This window comes from Ursus maritimus, unplaced genomic scaffold, assembly GCF_017311325.1.
Source record: "Ursus maritimus isolate PB19 unplaced genomic scaffold, ASM1731132v1 scaffold_23, whole genome shotgun sequence".
Lineage (NCBI taxonomy): Eukaryota > Metazoa > Chordata > Mammalia > Carnivora > Ursidae > Ursus > Ursus maritimus.
This window is the reverse complement of record NW_024424786.1, coordinates 46,318,041-46,344,702: the sequence shown is the minus strand read 5'-3', so window position 1 is coordinate 46,344,702 and position 26,662 is coordinate 46,318,041. Positions and strand designations below refer to the sequence as shown.

Here is a 26,662-nt window from a genome sequence, read left to right as displayed (position 1 = left end):
TCCTCCGGAAGTGGTGGCGGTGGCTGAGAATGAGCTAACGGCGCGCATGCCGCCCGCATCAGGCCCCTCCCTCCATCGCACCACGTGGCCATTTCGTGGTCACACACTATCACAAGAAGAAAGTGGGTACAGTGCGATAAGAGATCTCGGTGACTTGAGAGAGAGACCACGTTCACATAACTTTTACGACGGCATACTGCTGTAACCCGCTGTGTTACTAGTTCTGACTGCTGATCTCTGCACCTAATTTATCAATGAAGTTTTACCACAGGCACGCGGGCTTTGGCGCGGTCCATAGGTTCAGGTGCCCAGCGGGAGCCCTGGGAGCACAGCTCCCATGGCGGGCGGCCGACTCTGTGATCTCTGCACCTCTGATGTTTACGGAAATTTCTGGTGTGTTTGCCAGAACACAGAGAGCCATGATGACCTCAGGACCCTAGTCTTCTCTATCCAGTTGGTGTGTAAACAGACTTGGAAACAAAAGTGTCAACACTTGATATAAATTTAAGAAGGCTGGCCATTTTCTTTTTTTTTTTTTAAGATTTTATTTATTTATGTGACAGAGAGACAGCCAGCGAGAGAGGGAACACTAGCAGGGGGAGTGGGAGAGGAAGAAGCAGGCTCGTAGCGGAGGAGCCCGATGTGGGACTCGATCCCGGTACGCGGGGATCACGCCCTGAGCCGAAGGCAGACGCTTTAACGACTGCGCCACCCAGGTGCCCAGGTTGGCCATTTTCTTAAATGGTTTTCTCAGGCATTAAAATGACACAGAAAAGGGCTAATCATTTTTTACCGTCTTTTGTTTACCGTTTGTCCCCTCTGCTTCCCATCCCTTGTATCTCCTCTCTCCCGCCTTCTTCTGGGTTATGATTTAGTCTCCTTTCAGTTCGCTATCACGACCTGGACTACGTCGTTTACACAACCTTTCAGAGGTGGTGCTCACAGGGGTATAAAACACATACTCTGCCTGCTTTCCACGCTGTACTTGGCACCAACTTCCCAGCACTCCAGCGGGAGCGCCGAGAGCCCCGCCCACTGCCGTCTCCTTTGCTGTGGCGCGCCAGACGAGCATGGCTCAAAGCGCTCGACAGGGACAGTGCCCAGTTCCATCCCTGTTGCTCGTCCTACAAGGACGGTCCTGTGCCCCTCGCTCTGGGACTCCCTGCAGGAGCAGGTCCACCAGCCATGGATGCTCTTAATCTTCCTCCATCCGAGAAAGGTCCATATTTCACCTAAACCCCCGCAGCACATGTTTGCTGGAAGGAGGACTATAGGGTGACTGCTCTTTCCTTCCGGCACTTTAACAACGTGGCAGAGCTTCCTTGTGGCCCGAGGCTTCTGACGAGCACCGCGGTCACTTGCCTGCGTCCTCGAGGGCTGGCTCTGCTCCGGGAAGCCCTTCTCTCCATGCAGTTTTGTTATGGACTCATCAGTTTGTCCTACTTGGAGTTCATTCAGCTGCCTGAATTTGTAGGTTTGCGTCTGCCAGGTCTGGAAAGCTTCCAGCCATTATTTCTTCAAATACATTATCCATGTGACCCTTTCTCATCACCTTCTGGGACTCCCACACGACCCTCTGGCTTCCGTGTCTAAGCCCCAGCAAGGCAGAGACAGGCCTCAGCCCCACTCCAGGCCCCAGGCAGACATGTTGGTCCTAGGGCAGCATGCAGCTCTGGGACCTCTGGCAAACCCACCTTTTTCTCTTCAGCTAATCTGACATGAAACAACTACTAGGAAGGCAAGATAGCACACCAGGGCCCATATGTGTGAAAGACCCCAGCTGCAGTCGAGAAGAATGAGAAGTGGACTTCCCAGTCTCACGCCAAGCTCTACGCACTTTCAAGGAGTCTCTTCTCAAACACAGTGATACTGAAGGATAATGGGAGCAGAGGAGACCAGCTTCCCCACCCGCCTGCCCTATGGGCCACCTCTGACGCCACTAGGTCGGGCACAGCCAGGAGCCGTCCTCCTGAGCGTGCCACACACACGGCAGCTCTACAACACTGTCCTCGCCCGCCTTCAATATTTACCGCTGGGTGGTCTGTCCTACCAAGGGCACTTCTCTCCCACATCAGTATCCTCCTCCAAGCTCACCTGCCCCACCCTCCCCTGGGGCATCCCTGACTGTGGCCAATGGGGACACATGTAATGCCTGGGCTCCCAATGGCCCTTTCTGGGTGACAGAGTGGAGAGCCAACTACTGTCTGCATTTGCTCCTACAGGACCCAGCCCTGAGCTGTGATCTGCTGGGGCCACAAGAGCAGGGCCTGGCAGGGCTGAGAGCCAGGCCTATGCAGAGGCTCAGGGGGCTCTCAGCAATAGGACCGCTCCGCTTGCCTGCGTTTGAGCTGGGTCTGTGCCCAGGAGCCTGGCCAGCAGCATCTGTGGGCAGGATGAACTCAGGACAGTACACAAAATGTGTGTTCGCCAGCAGGGGCTAGAGGCTCACGCGTACTTGCATCAGGCCCTGACCTGCAGCGTTGACAATAAAAAGGAGGTGTGAGAAAGGAGCTTCCGTGCTGCCTCCTCAGTCACAAGAGCCCCAGGCTGAGCCCCGGCACATCTGGCTTCCTGTCTGTAGCCACCTTCCCTCCCTTCTGGTATCAAATGCCAGCGGCAAGCCTGGGCTGTGCTGTGGCTCTCCTACCCACACCCAATGAGGAGCTGCTGCAAATCCAGTGGGGTGCCTCCAAGCCCCTTCGGGGTACCCACCTACCAAGAACACGAATGTGGACAAGCTTCCAGAAGAGAATGAACAGCACCCAGGCCCACTGAAAACAGAGAAGGCATCCCAGCCCCACAAAACCAGCCAACAAAGAAGGCAGCGAGTGCCCTCCTCCACCCAGTCCCTTGCTGTCCCCTTCCTCACTCCCTCCACACAGAGCAGGAGCTCTCAGGAAAAGCCCTCCTTCATCTGGACAACTAAGTGAGGCAGAGAAGCACCTGAAGCTTCCTAATGCTCTGCTGTCTTAAGAAACCAACCCCCAGCGCCAAGGAGCTCGGCCACCAGCCTCTGGCCAGCTTCCGGCACCCTGTGCCCCAGCAGGACCCACACCACCGAGCGCCTTCCCAGGCTGGGCTCTGCCTCCCATGTGCCTGCCCCACAGGGACAGGAGGTGCAGACCCAGCCAGGACCCTGCTGAGGAGACCCTGTAGGGGTGCCGTGAGAGGGTGCAAGGGCTGGGCTGCAGCCAGGCAAAGACTCACGTGTTGCACACGGCCATCGTCTGGCAGGCCTCTCCTGTGCAGAACTCGGAGATGGTGCTGTACTGCAGGTTGACGTGGTGGAAAAATGTGGTGGCTGTGAGAGAAAAGAAGGACCAGGCATGAAAACCACCACTGCAGAATTGTTCCACGTCCCCAGTGCCCTGCAGGCCCAGGAGGCGCAGCACTTCTTCCCTTGGACCCTGGGGCAGCCAGCACGCACCACAGACCAGAGACACATGTCCCAGTGCAGAGCTCTGGCCCTGGAAGCTGGCCACCAGCCACTGTCATGTGGGCTGGGTATGTATTTGGATGGCGCCAAGCTGGGCAGAGAGCCAGTGACCATCTAGACAGAGTCCCCTCCACAAGGGGTAGGGCAGGCAGACATGCTGTGAGCCTTGAGCCCGAGGCCTGCCCAGTGGGTAGAGGGGAGATCCACCCTCTCCTCCCACAGGCCATGGCCATGACCTCAGCACTGTCAGCCTCGCAGCCACACGCCCGTTCCACAGATACTCCCCAGCACTGGCAGCTAACCCCTGGTCCGGCCAGGACATGCACGGGGTCCTGGTGTTATGGGGAACCTGAGTGCACTGCAGGGCTGGTCACCAGCTCTGGGGAGTCTGTGCTACCCTTCCCCACCCCGTGCCCCACGCACTGTTGCTGGCCAGCCACTCGTTGAGGTCGATCTCCCGGGGCAGCACCACTAGCTCCTTGAAGCCGACGTCGGTGATTCTGGACTTGGTGTACTCTGGCTCCAAGTACATCTTCTTCTCCTCTGCAGCAGGCTTCTTTCCGTTGGGCTTTGCTTTAGACTTCCTGCCAGAGAGAAGGAAGCAGAGGGTCACTGCATGACAAACGCAGGCTTGGAGGCCACGAGCTAGGTCCCAGGACATGAGTGGTCCTGTCCCCGCCAGTGGGACACCTAGGGGGCTCTTCCTGAGACACCCCAAGGAGATTCTGCTCCCAGTTGGCACCAGGAATGGAAGAAAGCTGCCTTTGTCCTCCCCTGCCATTGTCAGGGGCCCACGGCCTGACCAGTCAAGCCCCCCTGCCACCACAAGGGGAAAGTGGGACGCAGAGGCACATGCCAAAGGCCTGATGACAGGCAGGCAGCTCTGGGGCCACTGAAAGGGTGGGGTGGTGGCCACACTAGTCAGGCCCCACCCCTCATGCATGATGCTGCAGCCACCTTGGCCCACAGGGCTGCCGGGTGGGACACAGGGATGAGCTTCCCTGGCCCAGGCCCCCCACCCTTCCGCGCAGCCGATCCAGCCGCCCGTCCTTACAGACCCCTCACTGCGTGCCAACACGGCTGGGGCTCCCCTGCACAACCGTGTCCTGCTTACCCGGGCTCCGTGCCAAGCACACAGTGCAGTCTCCGGGCAGGGGCAGAGAGGCAAGCATGAACCAGGCATTACAGAGACCTGCTCAAATGACCACTTCGCACCAAAAGGTTTTCTGCTTACAAAAGTACTTATTTTCCATAAAAATATACTGTCATACAGAAACAGAACGAGCCTGTTACAGCTATTTTTACAGAACTAAATATGTATTTGTGAAATGTCTGTGTTCATTCAAATCCAGTATCAGTATCAGTACTTAAGCCCCATAAAAACCACAGTTCTTGGTGCTGAAGGGGCCCCCTCCTTGGAGGGGGAGCCCTGGGCCCCAAACCAGCCCCCTGCCAGCTGCCCAAAGGCCAGAGCCAGGGCCACGGTTTGTGCAACCTAGGTACACAAATGAGATGGAACATCCCTTAAGAGGGAAAAGTGACCAACACAGTGGCCCAGAGCCCACAGCTAAGAACACGGCCCAGGCTGGTCAGTCACCGAACGTCACACTGGAACCCACACGGGGCACACGGGCCTCAGGCAGAGGACCCCGTGGACGGCCGCGTGCAGACATGGCCTCCCCAGCAGCAGCCGCCCAACGTGGAGGTGCAGGGGGCCTCTCGCCATCTGGGGAGCAGCTCAGAGCAGTGCCGCAGCCCTCCTGCACGCAGGGACTCCCCGACCTTTTAAGTTTAGAACTGGGTTCCTGGGAGAAAGTTTGAGAAACTGAAGGAAAATGCCTAATAGCACGAATGAGTCTCTTGGTTCTTAGCTGGACCATTAAGTTCTTTCATGGTACACCCGTGACTTGTAGAAACAAACTTCAAATCAATACTATCAGGACGTCTTACTGACCAGAAAAGGCCGCCTTTGGCTATAAACTCTCAAGGAGAGGTCATCCACCCCAGGAGCAGAAGCTCAGGGGAAGTGTGTACATCTGCCCCAGGGACAGGATAAGACAGCTGGAGGCCTTGGATTTCCAGGAGACACATCCCTCAGAGCCCACCTCCTCCCCCCCCACCCCGTCCCCACCCTGCTCTACAGAGCTGAGGGCAGGAGTGGGCATGCCCCTGCCATGACAAACCTGCAGGCACTACTGTTGGGATGACCATGGGCCCACTGCACCAAAGGCCACCCTCCTCCACCTGGCCCCCTGCACACCTGGGAGGGCCGTGGGTCGGGGTGCCGGCTGGGCTGGAGGGCTGAGGGCAGGCAGGCTGAGGACCTGGACCTGGGGGGCCAGCATACTTGCCCAGGCCCCGCCTGCTCACACCCTCAAGGTCCGCAGCGTCTACGGAAGGAGAAGCCGACCAGCTCACTCCTGGCCTCAGTCTCTGGCCCAGCCGCCCAGATGGGAATGCCCCACAGGTCTTGGCTGGGGCATGGCCTAGTGGAGGCTGAGCCAGACACGGCCATTCGAAGGACTCAGGGCACCCAGCTCCCTGTGCGCCCCTCCCCGCCAGCCCTGCTCCAGTAGGGGCAAAAGGTCTCTGCAGCTCCCTGACCCTGTCCTTTTCTTCTTCTGTTTTGAAAAGTTGCTAGTGGTTTATTTAAGAGAAACAGGAAGGAAAAATGCTCCCCGAATGCCAGGGAAATGTTTTCCCTCAGCTTCTCAGCAAATCTTCTCCTTAAAAGGCGACGTGTTCTCAGCCTCCTGGTGCACCACCGGGAGTGGCCAATGCCACGCAGGGCCACAGTGTCCTGCAGACAGGGCGGAACATACCCCCGCTGACCTGGAGCTCCCACTGCTGCCTGGATGGCTGGAGCAAGGTCGTGGAAGTCTCTCTCTCTCTCTCTCTCTCTCTCTCGATCTCTGTTACATACACACCTGCAGTGAGCACTTCAGGGGACCCCTCGGCCGAGGGGGGGTGCTGTTCACTGGGGACAAGTGTGGACACACGCTTCTCAGGGCCCTGTGGTTCCTTGGCCCAAGACAGTGAGGCTCCCACCCTTCCCCAGAGCATGCAGAGGAAGACCTGGCCCTGGGAGGGCTCAGGGAGCCCAGGGGCTCTGCTGATGCCCTCAGACACTCCACCAGGAAATGGGTGGGCCGGCCGTTTCGCTCCCTGCCCCCTGCCCCCTGCCCTTCTCCTGACCCTGGTCTCTGCTACTGAGTCACACCCGCCCTGTCAGAAAGCCTTAAGTTGCCTGGAAGATGTCCTATGCCTACAGCTCCAGGCACGGGACCCACCTTCAGCCTGTGCCGGTTCTGCTCTGCTCACCCCCCGCCAAGTGTCCGTCTGCTGGGCTGGGTTCTCCACTCTGCGTCCAGGCCCAATGTGACCCCCACCCCTTACCTCTGCTCTAGATGCACACCTGCCTGCGCCTCACCCTTACTCACCTGACCAGAAGCACCCCCGAGCTGTCCGCACATGCTGGGCCTCGGCTTCCGGGTCCAGAGGGGCCCATGATCACATGTGCAGGGATGGAGCCCGTGGGGGCCTGGACTGTGAAGCCAGTTGCCTGACCATCTCCTTGCCCTGCTGTCCAGGAGTCATGTCACCAAGTGACGTGAGGAGCACGCGTCAGAACCAGCTGTTCACGGAGCAGCTATGGGCACAGCAGCGGCAGGAACTGGCACGGCACAAGACGCCACCGGGGTCACACACAGGCCCACTTGGGGACGCTGCCTTAGGAAGGGTGTGGCACCCTCGTGCTGGCGAGTCCATTTCCAGGGACACTGGGAGCCCCTTTGGGCCGACGCTCCAAGGGCCAGGCAGGCAACCCTGGGAGGACGTGGGCTGTGATGTGTGTGGTCAGAAGGCCTCAGCCTCCTCACCCTTCTCCCCTGCTGCTGTCTGCACCTGTTTTCCTGCAACAAACAGGCCAAACAGGCAGCTGCGCACCAGGCCCGCCAAGCTCGACTTCTCCAAGCTGGTTCCCCCGAGTTCCCCTGTTCCCATCATCCAGGGTGGGCCTCCGACCCCTGGACCTCTGTGCAATTTGGGACAACCCCTCTGCCAGGCCAGCCGACCCAGACTCCTCTGGAGCCTGGTCACAGGGTCCTCTTTCCTTCAGTCCCACAGGCAGGCAGCGATGATGGGCACTGACCCAAAGGCAGCAGGACAAGGTACAAGCCAGGGCCCCCGTGCGGAAGTGGTCCTGCAAGCCCAGCCACACGGGTCCCTCCCACCCCAGGTTCTGTCCTGGCCACTACCAAACTGCTCAGCCCCTCTGGGTGCCAGAAGTGGCCCTGGCCCAGCCCTGTTCCTCTGCCACCGGCAGCAACAGACCCAAGATTTCAGAGGACACCCTGCGGCTTCAAGATGGAACAGGCTGTATGACGCCTGTCCCTGTGGCCTACACGGGTGGAGCACACAAGACCCTGCGGCCCCCATCCCACAGGCACTGAGCTCTGGAGCAGAGGCTCCATCTAGCCAAGGCCCAGAGGGCTGCCTGGGAGCCACGCGGCTGGGCTCCTCCTCTCTGGATCTCCTCCCATACTGCCTGCCGGGACCCCCACAGTGGCAGCGGAAGGTGCAGTCCTGGCATGGAGCTGCACTGAAGGGACCAGACAGTGGACACGAGGCTGTGGCCTGCCACAGGCACATGCAGAAAACCCCCAACAGAACTCCACACACTGCTCCTGGTCTAAAGGGTGGGCTCCAAGGCTGGGAAACCATTTGGGAAGGGCCCAGGCTCCACTGAGAACATCTTCCTATTGTCCCCTCACCCCTCATCCTCCCTGCTCCTGACACCTTTACCACCTCCGCAGGAGTCCCCATGCCCCACACATGCTTGGCCTGATACGCTCTCTGTCCAAGGTCACACCCCAGTCCCACCGAGAAGGCCCCTCAGGCTGCTCAGTGTAAGCCGGCACCGACATGCAACCGTCCATCCACACTGAGCAAGGTAACACAAGGGTGCAGGAGTGATGCCTGCCCAGCAGTCAGCCACAGGAGAGGAGTCTCCCCCAGGGACGCACACATGCTGTGGGGATGCACCCACCCAGAGTGCCCCGTGCTGACGCGATGTGCAGCGAGCTCAACACCAAGAGCAGGCCCCCACAGGCAGACGTCGGGCTGGCACGGCCCCACCCTCAAGAAGCAATCCGTAACTGTCAGGTTTGGAACTCAGGATGCCTCCTCAAGGCCTCAGCCATGCTGGGGCAAGGGGCCGGTGGTCCCCAGGCACAGAGCAGGAGGGGGGCGCACTGAGCCAGGAGGAGAGACAGGCAGGACGGAAGGAGAACCCCCTCTTTCCTCAGAGTCCTGCTCAGCCTTCTGTCCCCCAATCTGGCCCATGCAGTGCTCACCGGATGCTGGCATCCCAGAACAGCTAAGGTCCTGGCCGGGAAGGAGGCAGGGCAGGGGAAGGAGGCAGGGCAGATGTAGGAGGGTTAGTGTGGAGACGCTGACCCTGGAGGACGTGGGCAGTGACAGAGGCAGCCCCGTCTGGAGACAGACTCATGGGATGGAGATCAAAGATCTGGGGAGGGGGGGGGAGCAGGGTTACGAGGAACCCGTGGATGCATGAACAGTGGACCCATGGTGCACAGAGGCTCCATAGAAAGTGCTCCACGGAAAGAGAGCCTGTGCTGGTGGTGGGCTGGGAAAGCAGGGACCCGCGGAGAGGGTGTCTGAGGACTGAGAAAGCACGAGCAGGGTGCCTGCCCTCTGCTCCCCACACCAGGCTAAGGCAGGAGGGAGCTCGCGGGCCCAGGCTTGATGAGAGCAGCTGTCTGGGGTGGCACGCTGGGTGCAGCAAGAGCACCTCTGGGTCGTGTGCACAGGACCCACCTACTCCCCAGGGGGCAGCAGGGCCCAAAGTCCAGGCTCCTCCGGACCTCCTTCCTAGGACAGTGATGAGGGCACAGGCTCCGCAGGGACATCACTGTCACCCTGTCACCCAGTCAGGGCACACTCGGGCCCACCACCAGGGCCAGGGATCTCCCTCGACGCTAGGCTGAGTGAAAACACCAGGGCCTGGCACCACTCCCAACCCCCAAGTTTCTGACGCAGTGGGCCGAGCGGGGCCTGAAAACTACTTCTGACATGTGGAGGCGCCTGCCTACATCGCGTTCTTGCCACTCCTGGCGCCCCGGTGTCACTGTACTCCCTCCTGTTGCAGAACCTTGCAAACCAAAAGCTGGGGAGAACCCCATGGGACCCCGGCCAGCCAGACGCTGTGGGGAGGGATGCGCGGGTCATTTCTCTTCTTGGTTTAACTGCCTGGCGGTCAGCACCTCCCAAACAATGCATGCTTTCACAAGCCTTTGTGTCCCCTACAAAATGAGACCCGCCGAGACGGAAAAAGCCAAGGCAGACTGAGAAAGGTATGCAGACTACTGCGGACCCAACGTCCACGCGTGTCAGGTCCTGCTGCGAGCCGTCTGACCCACAACTGGAGCCACGACATGGCCACTTTGCTCAGAGTTTGAATTTTACTTTCACTTCTCCATCGGTGAAGTAAGTGCTCTTCCTCCGATGCCGGGCTGAAAGGTCACCTCCACCATGAAGTCCTCTCAGATGCCCCCAGTAAGAAGGGCCTGGGCCTCTAGTCTCCCACAGTGGCACGCCGGTGCTTGGCCGGGTCGGCCTGGCCCCTGTCTCCTGCAGAGCCCGCTTCAGCATTCGGCCCTCTCCCACCACGCACAGGCGCACAGGTGTGCACACGTGCACAAGTATGCCTGCACCCATAGTACACGCACCCACGTAGGCACCCACGGTTCCCTGCACATTGCCAGTGACAGTCACCGTTACTGATTTGAACCAAAGACCTGGTGGAGAGCACCCACACCTTGCCCACAGTTCCAAATCTCGTACTCTAACATTACGAAAGGACAGCTTTGGCTAGCTAACAGGTGGAATCTCTGATTTCTGCTTAGAATTCACTGTGAGTCCTCCCCGTGTGGCAGCAGGTGACCTGCTGCGGGGAAGGATCCCGTGGGCGAGAAAGGCGGAAACCAGAGGTGCCCACAGACGGTCGGAGGCACAGACACACACAGGCTCTAGGACACCTCAGTCACTCCATGCCGACCACCAGCTGGGCTCGGCTTCCCCTCAGACGGTCACCAAGAAGCCTGCTTAGTTTGGTTATAATTAAAGACAGAATTGAAAAAGCAAGAGACATTCACTTTCAATTTTAAAAATGATGACCCGCTGAAGTCTCAGGCAAATGTGTGAAGTTCGTACAGAAGGAAGCCGGGTCTGCGTCTCTACCGTGATCCACTCTGGGCGCGGGCTCTGGCCGGGCTCCTGGCCCCTGCAAGCATGGGCGCCCGGCAGCCCCTCGGAGCCCCACAGCGCAGAACAGGCCTGCCCATCTCTGAGGGTCAGGTCAGCCCGCTGCTGCCCCGCCCCCACATCCCCTCACCAGCAGCCCACTCACTCTACCAGCGCCTGAGGCAGCTTCTACTCAGGCAGAACCGGCACTGGAGTGAGTTTCTCTACATCCCTCTGCAGGTCAGAAAAAGAAATTTAAAAAGCTGTCAGAAATGGCTTTTCTGGCAGCCCCCAGCCCCTAGAGTGGACAGCTGTGGCCCATGTCAGGTCTCTGGATAAGGCTACTCATGGACAGGTTCCGGCCATCCCGCCCAGGGACAACGGGACAGACACCCTGCCGGTCTGGCAGGCTTAGAAGACGGCAAGGCAGGACTGCCGTGGTCACAAACAAGGTTAACCACAAAGAGAGAGACGGGTCACTGGTGGGCCCCGTTCTCATCCAGGTCCTCCAGGGCCGCACTCCTCAAGGAGCACAAGGGCCTTCCCTCCCACAAGCAACAGGAAGTACAGGCATTTAGGGTCGAAAACCTGGCTCCAAAGTTCCTGGCCAAATCCAACTGCCCCCAGCCCCCAAAGAGACTGCACACCACCAGGACCTTAGGTGGGAGGAGAGCAACGACAGCCACTCCTCCCCAGGCCGACCCCTGGGGTAGGGACTAGGGACAGACAACCCCCACTGCTCCCTGCCCCGTTCACCTGAGCACTTTGCCGACTGCCTGAAGCACCATTTTGCAGCTGAGTCCAGTTTTGGGGGGCTGGCTGAGCAGGGCTCGGTCTGTGGGGTGACTGCTGTGATCTCCAAGCATGGTGGGGCAGTGCAGAGATGGGGAGGGAAAGTGGGAGCCACGGCACTGGACAGCCGCTCCCTCCTTCCTCTCCTCCCTCCCTCCCTCCTTCCCTCCAGGAGACCAGCCAATGAGGACACGAAGGGGAAGAAAGAAGGGCTCTGGCCTGGCAGAGACAAACAGCTGCTCCTTTTACAGGCGAAGGCTGGCCAGGTCTGGTTAAATGAGGGAGTGTCTCAATCGCCTTCTCAAAGTGGCGCCTTGCAGGCGCTGTGTGGTGTTTAGGCCACTGCCGAGGAGATGGGCACAACCCCTGGAAGGACCCATCAGCGAGGCCCCAGGGTGGTACCACAGGGCCCTTCTGACAGAGCAGGCAGCAGCTCTGGCCCAGGAGCTCATGGGGCGACACACACCCTTGCCAGACCCCAGCCTAGGTGAGACAAGAAACCGGCAGGGGGCAGGAGTGGAGGCTAGCTGGGCTGCAGACAGACAGGCTGGCCACGCACCTGCAGAGCATGGACACGGGCTTGCGGCACACCTACACTCATACGGCCTTGGAAAGATAAGGCCAGCTGGCTCCCAGGGCGTCCAGAGCAGGCACGGAGCTGGCACTGGGCAAAGGCTGCTCCTGGAGGGCAGATCCGAATACCCAGAACACCTTCGTGTAGGGCAGCGAGGAGCTGAGCGCCCGCGGCCTTCTTCGCAGCTGGTCCAGACACAGGAGGCACGGGGTACTAAAACATCGAACGTCTGAAAGAGGACAGTGCTCTGCTCAGCCCTGCTTTCAGTTCTGCCCACAGTGACGGTGACAGCCCGTCCCCACGCTCCCTGAGAAGCCCCACCCAGCACAGAGCACAGCCATAGGTCTGCTAGGCCCCTGCACCCATATGCCCAGGCCCAGCTCTGCCCTCCACCCCCAAAAGGCCACATCCCACAAAGGTCCCTGCCAACCTTGTCATCAGGCTAAGTTCAACCCAACTCTGCAGGGGCCACCGCAAAGCCACCAAAAGGACAGATCAATGTGCAACAGTGAAAGGCAGCCCCTGCCCACCACAGCTGAGGACACCAGCAAGAGAGCTCCAGCCACCTGGGAGGCAGGACAAAAAAGGCCTCTTCTTTCCTGGCAGCACAGTGTCTCTGGGGCCACCCTGGGAGTCCACACAACCTCAGGCACCCCACTCATGCTGCCTGCCCAGGGTAGAGCTGCTAACCGGTTGGCCACGCAGCCCCTGGCAGGTGAGACACGGAGTCCCCAGGAGGGAGGACCAGCCTGCAGGGCCGCGGCGGAGCACTAGAAGTTTGCTCCGGGCTCACCTTGTCCCACTTTCAGCCATTTCTCCAGGAAACCCTGGTCCCTTCTATTGGTGAAGGTGAAAACCTGACACCCGGCTGGGGGGTGGTACTCTCCTAGGTCCTGTCGGCCAAGAGCAGGGAGACGCGTGTGTGCTCACCTACACACCTAAATCCCCGTCTCTGCGCGCATCTGCGTCACGCTGCACATGCGTTCATCCCAATGCCCCGATGGATCACTCCAGCCTCCTCCCCGGCTTGTCTATAACCACCCCCTCCAACAGGAGACACCTCTGAGGAGCCACAAGGGTCTGAATCACTTAGTCAAAACCACGGCAGAGGGAGCTCCACACTGTAAAGGCAGCAAAGGGAAGGGCCCAGCACCCTTGTTAACGGTGCAGGAGAGCACAAGCTGTGCTTAAAAGCACATGGGAAAAGCTCCGTGGCTAAGTCCAACAAAACAGAAGAGAGCAAAACAGAATAAACCCTCCACTGACAACCAAAACACCCCAGAAAGACACACGCGCAAGACAGATGAAAACTGTAACCCAACAAATTAGGCAATCTCAGAAATAAAGTGACTTAAAGATTTGAAGAGAGAGACAAAAGAACTCAAAAGAGGAACCAGATATGAGAGCCCCCGAAATGCAGGCTAAACCAGAAGGAACACAAAGCCAACCTGCAGGAAACACAGGGTGGAAAGGAGGAATTCTTCAGATAAAAAAGGAACGAAGAGACATTCGCTTGCATGATGGCAGGGTGACAGGTCCCGGGCTGACCTCCACCACCAGCATCTACAAACTGGGTGAAATACACAAAGCGATGGGTTTCGGATGCCAGACAACACTGGTGGTTCAGGACGGTGCCCGAGAGCAGGGAACCCAAGGGTGAGCAGCTGGAGGCCGGGGTGAGGGAAGGCGAAGCCCATGCAGGCCCCACGGTCTCGGACGGAGGTAAGGATCAAAGCTGGGGTGGCTGTAATGTGCAGCGTCGCGTACCAGACGAGCTGTGCTGCCCAGAGAAGGACTCCTGAAAGAAGGTGAGGCTCTGGCCAAGCACTCGGATGAGGGCATGCAGGGCCCTCCGAGGGCCTGGCAAAGAGCAGCTATGGGGAGCCGTAAGCTTGAGGGGTGCTCTGGAGTCTGCAAGAGCAGAAGACAGGCATCGCCACTCCCAGAGTAGAGATGGAGGGCACTCCACTGAGGCTCCACAGGGCCCCCACGGAAAGCCACGCCAAGAGCAGGGCTAGGGCAGCCCCAGGGGAAGGTTTCTCTAGTCCTGCCCTCATCAAGTTTCACCAAGCCTCAGAGGCTCCTGCTGACCCAAGAGCAGACGAATTGTATACTGGGATAACACAGCACTCCTTACGGAAAGACAACGGAGCCCAGAGCTTTAACAACACTTGGCACCACAATGTCTAACACACTCACACACCACCTCTTCTTTATCCCTTCATCGGTGGATACAGACTTGGACTGTCTCCATAGTTTGGCTATTGTGGACATTGCTGCTATGAACACTGGGGTTGCAGGGACCCCTTCGGATCACTATATATGTATCTTTGGGGTAAACACCCAGGAGTGCAATCACTGGGTCGTAGGGTAGCTCTATTTTCAACTTTCTTGAGGACCCTCCATACTGTTCCACAGTGGCCGCCCCAGCTTGCGTTCCCACACAGTGTAAGAGGAAGGTGCCCCTTTCTCCGCATCCTCGCCAACACCTGTCGTTTCCTGCAGTGTTCGTTTTAGCCATTCTGACCGGAGTGAGGTGGTGTCTCCCTGTGGTTTTGATTTGCATTTCCCTGCTGCTTGGTGATGTTGACCACCTTTTCCTGTCTGTTGCCCATCTGCATGTCTTACTGCAAAAGTGTCTACTCAGGTCTTCTGCCTGTTTCTTAACTGGATTATTTGTTTTTTTCAGTGTGAGTTTGGTAAGTTCTTTATAGATTTTTAGGTACTAACCCTTTATCAGGTATGTCGTTTGCGAATATCTTCTCCCATTCCGTACGCCGCCTTTTAGTTTTGTTGACTGTTTCCTTCACTGTCCAGAAGCTTCTTGTCTTGAAGTCCCAACAGTCCTTTTTTGGTTTGTCTTGTCCTTGCCTCCGGTGACATGTCTAGTGAGAAGCTGCTAGCGACAAGGTCAGAGGGTGCTGCCTGTGTTCTCCTCTAGGATTTTGATGGTTTCCTGTTCCACATTTAGATCTTTCACCCATTTTGAATTTATTTAAAAGAACAACATTTCTAAACAATCTTCTTTTTTATTGTGGCAAAATACATATAAATGTACCGTCTTCACCATCTCTAAGAGCACAGCTCAGGGGCATCAAGCACATTCCCAATGTTGTGCAGCCATCCTTATCAACCGTTTCCAGAACCTTTCATCTTCCTAAACAGAAACTTTGTCCTCATGAAACACCGACTCCCATCCCTTCCCCGGCCCCAGCGCCCACCGTTCACTCTCTGTCCCTGTGAATCTGGAGACCCCTAGGGACCTCATGTGGGTGAATCCTACAGGATTTGTCCCTTCACGTCTGGCCTACTTCACTCAGCATCACGTCCCCCAGGTCCATCCACGCGGTGGCCGGTGTCAGCATGTCTCTCCGTGTTGAGGCCGAGTGACAGTCCGGTGTGTGGATGGACCACATTTATCCGCGTGTCCGTCGGTGGACACTCGGGCTGTCTCCATGTGTCAGCTGCTGTGAACATGCGTGTGCAAGCGTCCACTCGAGTCCCTGTCCGTGTACTCTGGGTAAACACCTAGAAGAGAAACAGCTGGATCACATGGTCACTCCGTTTTCAGTTTTTGGAAGAACTGCCACACCGTGCCCCACGGCTGCCACACCGGCTTCCATTGCCACCGACAGTGTAGGAGGGTCCCCCTGCGTGTCCTCCCACACAGGGGGCTTCTGCTTTCTGTGCTCCTCTTGTGGGTATGGTTGGCGTGGAATGGGCACAGGGGGTTGGTATGGCTGAGAACAGGCTTTGTGGTATGGAGATGCAGATGAAGCGGAGGTCCCGAATATGGATTTGAAGTACCCAGAAGGACTCACAGGTCCTCTACACTCACACCTTTTCTACCTCTGTCCACTGCAAAGACCAAGAAAACATAACCAGCTCAGAAGCGGAGAGCACTCCTGATGTCCAAACTGTGGCCTCTACACGTCACTGCCCCTGAGGTAGCCAGGCAGGTTCCAGAATATGGATTCCAGATGTGTACCTTGCTGTCTGCGGAAAGGACTGCAACTCTGTCTGAGGCCAGGAGGGTCACTGTCACCATGACTCAGAATTAGCCTGAAGACATTCCCTAGTCAAGAGTGAGGCAATTTAAGGGTATATGGAAGGACAACAACCCAGTGGCTTGAAACACAGAGGTGTTTAAACCTTTGTCTAATGATACTTTTCACAAAAACACTTCATTGTTTACCTTTGGAGGATGGCAAAGAACCAAATCCGTATTTTGAAGGACAGTCAGTGAAAGGACAGAGTAAGCACTTGTCCTGCTCCTTGAGGGGCCAGGTTAGTTGAAGAGGAGAAGGTTTTCTTTACGCAAGTATTCCATCCGACCAACAGAGAAGGGAGGCTGTGATGCGGCCATTGTAATGCCTGACAAAGGAGTGATTCTGGGCAGTGGTCAAGAGTCTGCAAGCAAGTCACAGACAGCCCGAGAGTACAAGCCTCCGACCGGAGGTAGGCCACCCCGGCAAGGAGTCTTGCCCCCCAATAAGAACTCCATCCAACTAGTGTCTCGGGATAGCTGACGTCTTAGAGGACACACGGAGGAACATGCTAAACGGTATGACACGGATGGCTGGGAAACAGCACAGGGAAGCTGCCGGGTCTCCTCAAGGGGACCACAGGGAGGAAAGAGAAGGCACAGGGCCTGTGGACTGCGACTCGCTGAGTCAAGTCTGCAACCTAGTGAACAGTGCTGTGTCAACATCACCCTCCGACATTGCAGTTGCGTGCAGGGTCACCACTCAGGGGCTGGCGGAACGGGACACTGAATTCTCTGGGCTGTGTTTGCAATTTCTTGTGAGTTTATAATCATTTCAATATACAAAGTTAAGAAAGAGAGAATTATAAAACCTGTCAGTGAACCGCAATGTATGGAATCCAAACAGTAAACAAAGTAATGAGAAACTAGAGAAACATGAACACTGATTGGATATGTGATGTTATTACAAGGGCTGCTTCTTTGATATGATAATAAAACGCTCTCTGTTTAAGGAAAGCAGCCCTATCCTGTCACGGCATCCAGAATTTGCTTCAGAGTAGCTCAGTTAATGGGATGAAGGGAAGAGAACAGGAAGATTAGGGTCACACCGGATGTGAATTCGGAAACAGAGCTTAGAGCCCACGTGCCCTCTGAAACCTCACCCTTAACTACACGCTGCTCATCTCAAATCTGGACATGAGTCCAGCCTCCAGCCAAGAGACAGGCTTGCCCGTGAACACCCGGGCTTACAGCGTCCTTGGCAGTACCCTTCCTCAGTGTGCTGCGGCTGCCTTAGAGCGGCTAGCGTGGCAAAGGCGTGGTCACTCACGGTCAAGCCCTGGGCCACAGTGCATTATAATGTCACACACGGTGTAACGCTGCCCGTGTGAGTGTGAACTGGTGTGCAGAGAAGTCAGGTCCACGGTGACATCCCTGGATAACCAACAGCGGCGGCACGCTCTCGCCCACAGTGACAGAACGCATGTCCTCCTCCATGCATCTCCATGGACAGCAAGGGCTTCTAGCTCCGCACGTGGGGCCTTCCAGGGGGACCTGGGGCATACAAGCACGTGGTAGGGGTGAGGGTGCTCCCTGGACTCCTCCAGGCATGGTCTGCACTTGGCCAGCGGCACCACTGGCTTTCACAACAAATGGAAGGGGGCACTTTGTGGGGCACATGCATACTTCTAAAGCAAAGTCTAAGAACAACCAGTGGTGACTATCATGACTTCTCCAGAACTGCCAAGCAGGCAGGCAGTGCTCTGCTGCTGAGACCGTGTCCTGTCTTCCTCACACCCAAGCCCACCTCTGCTTGGCCTGGGTGGGGATTCCATTCCTCCAGAGGAGGCATGAGGGAGACAAGCACCCTCTGCAGTTGTTCCTCTAACCTGGGTGGGTCATGAGTCTAGTCTTGCACTTCATGTGTGTTCCAGAAACTTCTGGAAACCCACCGGTCCTGACTTGCGCAGGTGCTCCATTGGTGGCCCTGTGTTGTGACAGGGTGGGAGCCCGGCTGTCCCACCAAGACTGGCACTGTGATCACCGGGTGGCCGGGGGATGTGGCTGGAAGCTCAGCAGGACCACAGGAGCAGCCAGTGTGCACCCGGGCCCTAAACACACACGTAACAAAGGGCTTTCCCAATGCTAAGGGCTGTCTTGCTCTGCTACCAAAGAGCCCGTTGCTTTCACACACTGAAGAAAGCAAGTCTGGGGAAATCAAAGAAATTTCAAACCCACAGTGTCAGACGTAATACTCGAGAAGGTTTGCATCAGCAGTGAGAAGAATCAGCTCTAGCTGAAATAGCGCCATAACCCCGCAAGCAAAGAACATGAACAGGAACTGAAGAGGAGCAACTGTTTCCAAAGGGAGTCCGAGAACAGCTCAAGAATAGCTACAAACGTACAAAAACACGCAGCGCCAAAAAAAGGCAGCGTTCACATGGTCTTGGTAGATAGAGAGTTGGGAAGCCAAGCCTTCAAGGAAGAAGGAAAATGCAATCCATTGTTAAGAGTCAAGCCATCGATTGAAAAGGACCCCAAAATGGCTAGATGACAGAATGAGAAGACAAGAGAAGTTCGGCACAGCTGTGTCCCCCACCTGCTCCAGAAGCTGCAGGAAACACTGGGCACGTTAGGGAGAGACAGGGAAAACTCGTTTTAAGATCCAAACTGAATTTCTGGACGTTGAAACAACAGCATTTGTGATGAGAGTACTCTGGGTAGGAGTTAACAGCCAACTGAATGCGGCAAGAGCAAGGACGAAGGGACCTGAAGACGCGGTAAGAGGCTTCCCAAAACGGAACCCGGGGAAAGACTCTAAAGCAAGAAGCAGCCCCCCGTGAGCCCACGCCGCCCAACCAGCCTCTTGGGGACAAGCCGCAGGCCGTGGGACACCCTCTTAAAGCACGTGTCTGACAAAGGACTTGCATCTAGAAGGTGTAATGCCCCCTATGACTCAACAAGAAGACCAAACCAGTAGAAAACGGGCAAACGGTCTGAGCAGATGCTCCTCACCACAGAGCAGAGTCAGAAGGCACTGGAGGCCATTAGACCCCGAGGAAAGGCAGAGTAAAACCACACGCGCCACGGCCTCGCTCCCTTAGAAGGGCTACGACTGGAGAGCCCACGTGCGCCCGGGGCTGACGAGGGGCTGACGAGGGGCGGACTCCGGCGCTCCCCCTCAGGGCTGGCGCAGTCGCCGCACAACACAGTTCAGCAGTTTCTTAAAATGTGAAACATACACGTGTCATTTGACCCAGGCACTCCGCTGAAGAGAAAGTGTGTGTCTGTACACAGACCTGCGCACGTACGTTCAGAGCAGCGTTGCCTGTCACAGCCTAGGTGGAGAAACAGCCCCCACGGCCCCTGGCAGGTGGACAGATGGAGCAGCTGAGGCCTGCCTGTGCCCCGGAGTCCCACCCAAGGACATGCAGGAACAGCCTCCTGACACACCCAACAACGTGGGCGATTGCAAACTCATGCTGAGGGGATTTCACTCACATAAGTGGCCGGAAAATGTCACTAATCCATGACGACAAAAGCATGCCAGGGTCACCTGGAGGGGGTGATGGGTAGGTTCACTTCTTTGACTGTAGAGGGCTCTGTAGCTGTGGGCACACACACGAACACGTACAGGAGGGGACCCTTCCAATGCAGGGCCACAGCGTGTCAAGTACAGCACAGCAGACGTCGACAGCTCCCACCACACCTCCCTGCTCCACCCGTCCTAACGGGCACTTACACTCAGCCTGCCCTTCCAGTGTGGCCTCTCCTGGGTCCTCAGGAGACACGTGCTCCACTCTACCCGCTCCCACCCACCTCCGTCCACCGGCAGGTCCTCAAGGCTCTCCACAGAGCACATCAGCGGGGCCACCCTGGCTGAAGCCTCTCTTGCTCTCACTGCAGGACTGCAGTGGCCGATGGTCTCCCTCCTCCCTCCCATGCCCCTCCAGGCTGTTCCCTCTGTCCCAGGATGCTGCCCGTGCACTCACTCACCCACACAAGGGCTGGATGACAACACTAAACACACGGACCTGCCTGGAAACGAGTCGCGTCCCCTAAAACACGATGTTGCCCCAGAAGAGGGCTGATGCAGCAGGACACCCGTGGGCCACGGCGCCTGCCTGGGTCCAGGGTCCTCTGGGGAAAGGTGTATTGTCCAGCTAAAGAAAGCTGACTCCAGCTGAAAGCAGCCGTGGGCCCAGGGCCGGGAGGTCTAAGTGCCCATGATTCCTGCTCTGGGTCAGGCACTGTGACATGGACCCAGCCCCCCGCCCACCCCTGTGTCCTGCCAGCACAGCTGGGTGCTGCTGCTGCCTCCTCCAGGTGCTCAGCCAGGTGCCTGGCTCCTCTGCAGGTTGCCTCCGCCCCCAGTGTCTCACCAGGACTGGAGCAACAGGGCCCAGGTGCCCCAAGTGCACCGCCACACCAAGCCAGCATCATGCAGATGTTCCCTGGCATAGCAGCCAGACCCCGGCCAGGTTCCTGTGCATGCTCACTGCTCCCTCCATGATGGGAGACACGGGGCGGTCACAACAGAACAGTGATGCTGTCTGCAAATGTGGTGGACACCGGAAGGGAGCGAGGGTGCTGGATGGGCGCGTCCCTTCCCCCCACCCCTCCCACAAGTGTGGACGGAGCACCAGTCTGTGCCGGGCTGGGCTGGGCTGAGCTCCCCAGAAGTGTGTGGCTGGCTCTCCCTGCTCCTAGGAAATGCCGGATCAGGGGGGCTGGGGTGCGTGCAGCTTCCTCGGCGCTACATTCCATACTTGGAGAATGTGCCTGGCACAGCGAGGGCACAAAAGAACGTGTGTTGAGAGAGGCAGGTCGACCAGCCCATTGTTAAATAAAGAAGCGAGGACAGAAAACGGTCTTTCTGATGTGGTCCTTCTGGAGAAGACCCGCACCCCATCCACACCCAGGGCTCTGCTGCCTGCCACTGAAAACCCCAATGCCCCCACTGCACACAGATACACGCACGTGTGTTCTGTTCGCCACCAAGCTGAGGCCTTGCAGGCCACCATGAAAGCCTGTCCTCTACTGGACTGCCACAGCCGGGAGCCTTGGGTGACTGCCACAGGGAAGAAGGCCTGACATTCAGCCCCAGGAGAGTCCAGCAGTAAGCGGCGACCTCCTAGGGGTCTGCACACCCCTTAAACTACACAACAACTTGGACAGGAAAGCATGTGTGCTGCTTGCCAATGTGGGGGAGATGGCTTCACCCCCCACCCCCAACATGACCTGCGAGCTCCTGGGGCATCTGACTTTGAAAGGTGAACACTGGTAATTCTGACCTCCGGGTGCCCTCTCCATGAGCCAACACCTACCACAGGCTGCAGACACGTGGCCATGCTGAGGGGACCCTAAGCGCAGAGCAGAGCATAACCACAAGGTAGCACTGGGCTTGCTGGGGTCCCCCCTGGCTCCCCCACACCCACTATGCAGCCTCAGGCCAGAGTACTGCTGCCCAGTAAAGAGGACCACCTCTTCAGGGAGCCTGTCCAAGGAGTGTGCATGGCTTACCTGTGGCACGTGAGAGAGAGAGAGGCGCACCACCCACGCTCGCAGGCTCTGCGCATCCATGCCCCTCACTCACTCAACAAAGGTGCGCCAGCGCCTAGCGGAGCCCTGAGGGGGGCAGTGAGCGAGCGAGCTCAGCCTCGAACACACATGAGCGTCCAACCCCAACATGACGTGGGGAAGGGTCCAGATGGGTGAGGGCTGAGGGAGGAGGAGTCAGGAGGGCAAGGAAAAGACTGTGCAGGGAACAGCCCATGAGGACCCCTGGAAAGGACAGATCCTACCCCCAGGAGAGCCATATGGAGAGGGCTAAAGAGACAGGCGGCAGCAAGGCTGAGGTCTGAACTGTGCCTGAGGCAAATGGAAACTCCTGAAAGATGTGAGTGGGAGAGCCGTGAGCAGAGGCCTGACGTGTGGAGAAGGCAGGAGGGCCAGTCTGGGCTGGGCTGGTAGGTGGCCCGGGTCGTGACGACAGGACGAAAGAGGCAGAGGACGGGAGCTGTCCTGGACAGGAGAAGATGCAAGTGCAGGGCTCAGCTAACAGGGCTGCCCCCAGGCTGCCACAGAGCTGCCCACCGATGCTGGCACTGTCCCCTCAGGGGACATCTGTCCCTGTGTGGAGCTCGGTCCAGGGCCCTGACAAGAGCCCCCCCCCGCCCCGCCCCCATCCAGCTGAGCAATGCCCCTAGGGCACTCTGACGCACTCAGCCAGCAGTGCCTACATGTGGCCAGCACTGCATGGTTCCAAAGGCAGTGAGCCTCTCCACAAGAGGCCTGACACCCCAATGCAGAACCCGTCCCCAGAGCACAGGTGCCTCACGTACCTCCTCACTTTCAGATGTCTGAGGCCACCCAGACCAGGGGCACCGAGCCAACGGAGCTGCCTCCTTGCTGTCCCAGCCAGGTGGAGCAGAAGCCGCACCTGACAAGCCTGGCCGGCAAGGACCTGGCCAGGGTGTCGGAGCCGTTCCTCACAACCTCGTGCCTGGAGGGAGCACTCTCAGGAGGAAATGCAGAACGGGCTGCCGCCGACTTCCATTCCACAAGAAGGAAGCACCCGCTTACCAGACCTTTTGGACAGGCGGCTCTCCCTCCTTCCTGGTCATCAAAGAGCCTGTATGGAAAGCAGCACCTCCCAGGCAGAGACAGGAGCGGGGTATTCCAGAAAACAAACACTCTGCCTCGGACCTTGGTTCTATGGACCACAGCGGCCTTCAAAGCAGGCAGATCCCACCATCAGCAGCTGGAGGCACAGACACGACTGCACGGAAAGACGCCCATGAGCAGGTAAACAGCGGGGGCTTCTCCCCAGCGTCTCCCGGAGCACAGAGAGGCCTCGGCCTGCCGGAAGGAGGGAGCAGGGTTCTGAGAAGAGTTGGCCCCTGAGAGTGGCTCCTCTGACGTCCTCTCCCGCTGTTCCAGACCTGTGACCCTGCCTGCCTTCTCGGTAAACAAGGCAAGACAGGATACTCAGTTCGGGGCACCCTGGCACCCTGGGTAAGAGAAACTTTACGGCACTGAAGAGTAAAGCTGGAGAGCCCCGAACCTTCTCAGAGGCCTGGAAGGCCAGAGACAGGGTTACTATCATTGTTCAATGTAGAGCAGCTGCCACACTGCCGGCTCCCAGAAGGAGCCCAGGCAGAGCTGTGGGACATCTCCACACCAGAGCTCTCCGGACAGCGCCCCACGCGCACGACCTCAACAGGTCCTCCTAACCAGCAAGGTGACCAGTGCAGACACTTTCATACCCTCTTACACCCCGAAAACCAACAAAGAAGATCCACACACACCCCTTAAAGACATTACACAGGGCAGATGCCAGGCGCACCTACACGGAACTGTCTCCGCAAGCCTCCCATCGAGTGGGCCAAGAAAGCTTTCCAGCCGCTGATCTACCCGTGTGTCCTGCTCTTCTCCACGTAAGACCAAGTCTGGACTGTCCAGCCACACACACTGCAAAGCAGAGTGTGTGTGTATATTTGCGTATGTGTGCATAAGTGTGTATATTTGTGACTATGTGTATGTGTGTGAGTGCATGAGGGCTGTGTGTGTATACGTGTATGAATGTGAGCGTATGTAGGTGGGTGTGAATATGAATACGTGTGAGTTATGCAAGTGTGTATGTGGGTAGTTGTATGAGTCTAAGTAAGTTGTGTGTGCACATGTATACCAGTATATGTGTGTGTGTGCACGCACACGCATGCACGCATGTGACCACTGTGCTCCTTTCTTCCTAAGACTCCTGCCCTCACCTCCCCAGGCCACGACGCCCGTACTACTGGGCCACGCCAGCCGCCGAGCACACTGGAAGACCTGGAGCTCACGCCCACCTCAGTCGGGACTGCGGCAGCCCTGCCCTCCCTCGACTCTTTCTCCTGACCTTTCGGGGTCTCACTCGTCAGCTCCCAGATGCCTCCCCTCACTGCCACGGTCAACCCTCACTGTCCTCCTCGCTGTCCCAGCACATAGCGCCTGGCACACGCTTGCTGGTCGTGCCCCCGTGGCCACACCAGGACTCACGTCAGGAAAGTAGGGCGTCACCAGATTTATGAATGGCCGTGTCCCAGCACCCAGAACGTGGTGAGGACCCAACTCTCTCTCACTTCTCCCATGAACGGCTTCACTGGCTATGACTTCACCTTGTCTTCTCAGGGAGCTCTTACCACAAGCTGCAGACAGAGTTCGATGACTGACATGCCTCTGGCAACAGGACATGCTCCTCACAGGCTTCCAGCTGAGGTGAAGGGTCACTACCACGCTAACTTCACCCTACCCTTTGCTTTCCTGGCATTTCTGTCAAATCAGCACAAGAAGCAGTAAAATTTTCCAAACGCTGGATGAGCTCTGATGTCTAGGCAAAGGTAAGGGCTTGGCAACTGGCTCCTGGCTGGCTCAAGGGTTTCCGTTGGTGACATATCCACATCCAAAGAGGGTGCAGAGAACAGCTGCAGAGAACGGGTCCATGAGGCCCAAAAGCACATGCAGTGAGACGGCTGGTGTCAGAGCTCCTCTCTCGCCTCCCGGCTTCAGCGCGTGCACACCTGCTAGCTCGAGCAGGACACAGAGACAGACGGGTGCTCGTGCCCAACCTGGCCCCTTGCCTGCCTGACCCTGACCCCTCAGGAGGTGGCATGACATACAGAAAGGAGCATGCGCCAGACGGGACAGTCTTCTGGGAAACAGCAAGAGCAAGACCTCGGTGTCACATGTAGAAAAGCCAGCTGCCGACCAGTCCCTAGAAGACGATGACAGATGAGCTGGACATCACCAAAAGTAAGGATGCTTGTGTCTCAGAAGGCGCCAGTAAGCCAAAGAAAGGACAAGCCACAGACTGGAAGACAGGACGAGCAAATCGCCAAGCGACAAGGGCTTTCATCTACAACGGATAAAGCACTCTCAGAACTCCACAATAAAAAGACACACTACCCAATTAAAAACTGGCCGAGGGATAGGAGAAGACATTTCCCCAAAGAAGGGAAGGAGGGATGAGAGGCATGTGAGCAGCCGCTCAGCATCAGTCAGCAGGGAAACCACAAGGCAGCACCCCGCTCCCACAGGGTGGGGGTCCGTGTGCTCACAACGGCTGAAGAGGCCAACGAGAGGCCTAGCGCTGCTGGCAGGAGAGGAAGGGGCGGGCGCTTCAGGAGCGACGCAGTCCCCCAGCTCACGCGTGCACCTCCTGTGGGACCCAGAAGGTCTACGGCCTCTGTGGGAGAAAAAGACAGGGCCGGGACGGTTCACGGCAGTGCTGCTTGAGATCACCAACCGCTGGAAGCAACCTGAATGCCCAACAAGGGCGGGTGGCTAAGCAAAGTGTGTCTTATCTTCAGAAGGGGCTACAGCTCAGCCACAAGGAACAAAGTACAGACACACAACAGCCTGGATGGATCTCAGAGCATCGGTGCCATGACAGAGGCAGAGCCCAGACACTCGACCCTCCGTGATCCCGTGTGGCCAAGGATGTGGCAAGGGGTCATCGAACGTTCTGCATCATCACTGCAGGGGGGTGGGGGGGTCTGTCAGAACACATCAAAGTGCACACTTTAGACTGGCGAATCTTGATGAATGTAAGTATGCGCCCATCACACTGATTGGAGGCGTGCACACACAGAGACCACCACGTGCCAGCAACGAAGCAGGAGCTCCTCCCTGGGACACCAGTCACGAGTCCCACAGACACACTGGAGACTACAGGAAGCCACACACCAAAGGGGGGATGGTGCTGTGGGGTCGCAGACACCTAGCGCACCATCTAGAGTCATGACGGGCGGACAGGAAGGGCCACGAGCGCCTCTGTGTGCTGCCCCTTTCCGGTTCCGGACGTCGTGGGTGGCTGTGTGAGCTGCTCATCTGAAAGCCAGATGCAGGAACACTTGCAACTGCACTCTCCCCATGCACTACATGGTGATGAACTAGTCACACACAGTGTTTGTGGTGCTTGTCTGTACACTGGGTGGCGGCTACGTCTTCCCCAGCCCCTTTCTGCATGACTCCCGCACAAGCACCAGCGGCTTTGCCTGTGCGAAGGGAAGGTCCCACCGCCTAGCTCCCAGTGAGGTCTGGAGAGAAGCCGCCAGCCAGCCAGCCCCCAGCGAGGGCCCCTCCCCAGGGCAGCATCCAGGGGCCCACCAGGCCCAAACAGCATGCATGGCCAGGCAGGGCCCATACACCCCATCAGGCTCCTCCCCTGGAATGTAAGCAAACCTTCCGTGCCCCCATTAGTGGACCCGGTTAGGGAGGGACCTGAAGAATGCTACTTCTGTTCTTATGGACAGCTGATGTCGCGGCGGTCACCACCCTTGTGGGGTCAGAAAGAGGGAAAGCTAGAGTCGCCATACAACTAAAACCAGGCTGGAAACAAGCAGAGAACGCTCAGGGAACCCTCATCAGCAGTGGGAGTCGGAGGACTGAGACAGGAGAGGAAGTGGGCTTTGGGCTGGGAGGTGGCAGCTAGCTTCAGGGCAGGTTTTCTGTGGCCAGAGCCACTGAAGCAGGGGCTGACAGAGTGCCTGCGGCCCGAGGTCCCCACTCCACACTGTCCGGGACACAGAGGACAGAGGCACACCCCACCCACAGCAGGCCAGGTCCATTT

General features: G+C 57.7%; 1 protein-coding gene across 5 annotated transcripts in view; it reads right to left on the bottom strand.

The window, feature by feature from the left end:
- The window catches only part of MOB2 (MOB kinase activator 2), a 71,244-nt gene that overhangs the window by 6,880 nt on the left and 37,702 nt on the right, over window positions 1–26,662 (bottom strand). For 2 of the 5 annotated variants that reach the window (XM_040639676.1, XM_040639678.1), the window contains exons 2-3: window positions 3,860–4,020; window positions 3,208–3,301 (exon numbers count right to left, since the gene is read on the bottom strand). In XM_040639676.1, coding sequence (XP_040495610.1) covers window positions 3,208–3,301; window positions 3,860–4,020 — 255 coding nt within the window. Of the gene's footprint in view, window positions 1–3,207; window positions 3,302–3,859; window positions 4,021–6,876; window positions 6,960–11,455; window positions 11,581–12,050; window positions 12,077–26,662 lie in introns of those variants that run through there. The other 3 variants (XM_040639677.1, XM_040639675.1, XM_008699684.2) reach the window with 3 other exon arrangements.